Here is a 609-nt window from a genome sequence, read left to right on the forward strand (position 1 = left end):
CGCCTGCCCCCCTGACACCAGCCACCCATGCGAGTCCAGGTTGGGGCTGAAGCGCACCTGTGGGAGGAAAAGGGGGTCAGGAGTGAGGGAGCCCCAGGATCCCAGCACCTGGCAAGCACCAGGGGTAGCAGGCCAGAGGCAGACCCTGCAAGCAGGAACTGCAGTCTCACCTTGTGCAGGGACTCTAGCTGCAGGCGGTCGAGGCTCAGTTCTGCCTTCACCTCCATCCTGCGCATGGGCTCCCGGCTGGGGAAGTTCTTGAAGTTGCGCTGTGAAGGGGTGACACGGCGATGGGCTGCGTGCCCAGGGCAGGAGTGCTGTGTGCACAGCAGTCCCGGCAGCACCAGGACTGCTGCAGGGGCAGGAGCTGCTCAGCCAGGAGACACGGGGCACCCTCAGGGTCACGTACCAAACAGATACAGCCCAGGGTAAGAGGAGCCAGACCCCAGGGAGGGCCAGGGCAAGGGAGGCTGGAGCATGGCAGACCCAACTCTCTAGAGGGCCCTTGAGCACAGTCCGGCCCTGGTGCCCCATGCTGACATCCCAAAGGCAGCTTTGGGAGTGGGGTGCAGGCAGGCTGCGACCCCCCTCCAATCTTCTTGTGAGGGC

At 64.9% G+C, this 609-nt stretch overlaps 1 protein-coding gene across 1 annotated transcript in view; it reads right to left on the minus strand.

The window, feature by feature from the left end:
• Positions 1–3: 3 nt before the first annotated feature.
• The window catches only part of GTF3C2 (general transcription factor IIIC, polypeptide 2, beta 110kDa), a gene marked incomplete at both ends in the record, with an annotated part of 9,370 nt that continues 8,764 nt past the window's right edge, over positions 4–609 (minus strand). Inside the window, 2 exons of the mRNA XM_010018657.1 lie at positions 4–57; positions 171–269. Of these exons, the coding sequence (XP_010016959.1) occupies positions 4–57; positions 171–269 (153 nt within the window). The remainder of the gene's footprint in view (positions 58–170; positions 270–609) is intronic.

The sequence above is a fragment of the Nestor notabilis genome, unplaced genomic scaffold, assembly GCF_000696875.1.
Source record: "Nestor notabilis isolate BGI_N333 unplaced genomic scaffold, ASM69687v1 scaffold17547, whole genome shotgun sequence".
In the NCBI taxonomy this organism is placed as follows: Eukaryota; Metazoa; Chordata; class Aves; order Psittaciformes; family Psittacidae; genus Nestor; species Nestor notabilis.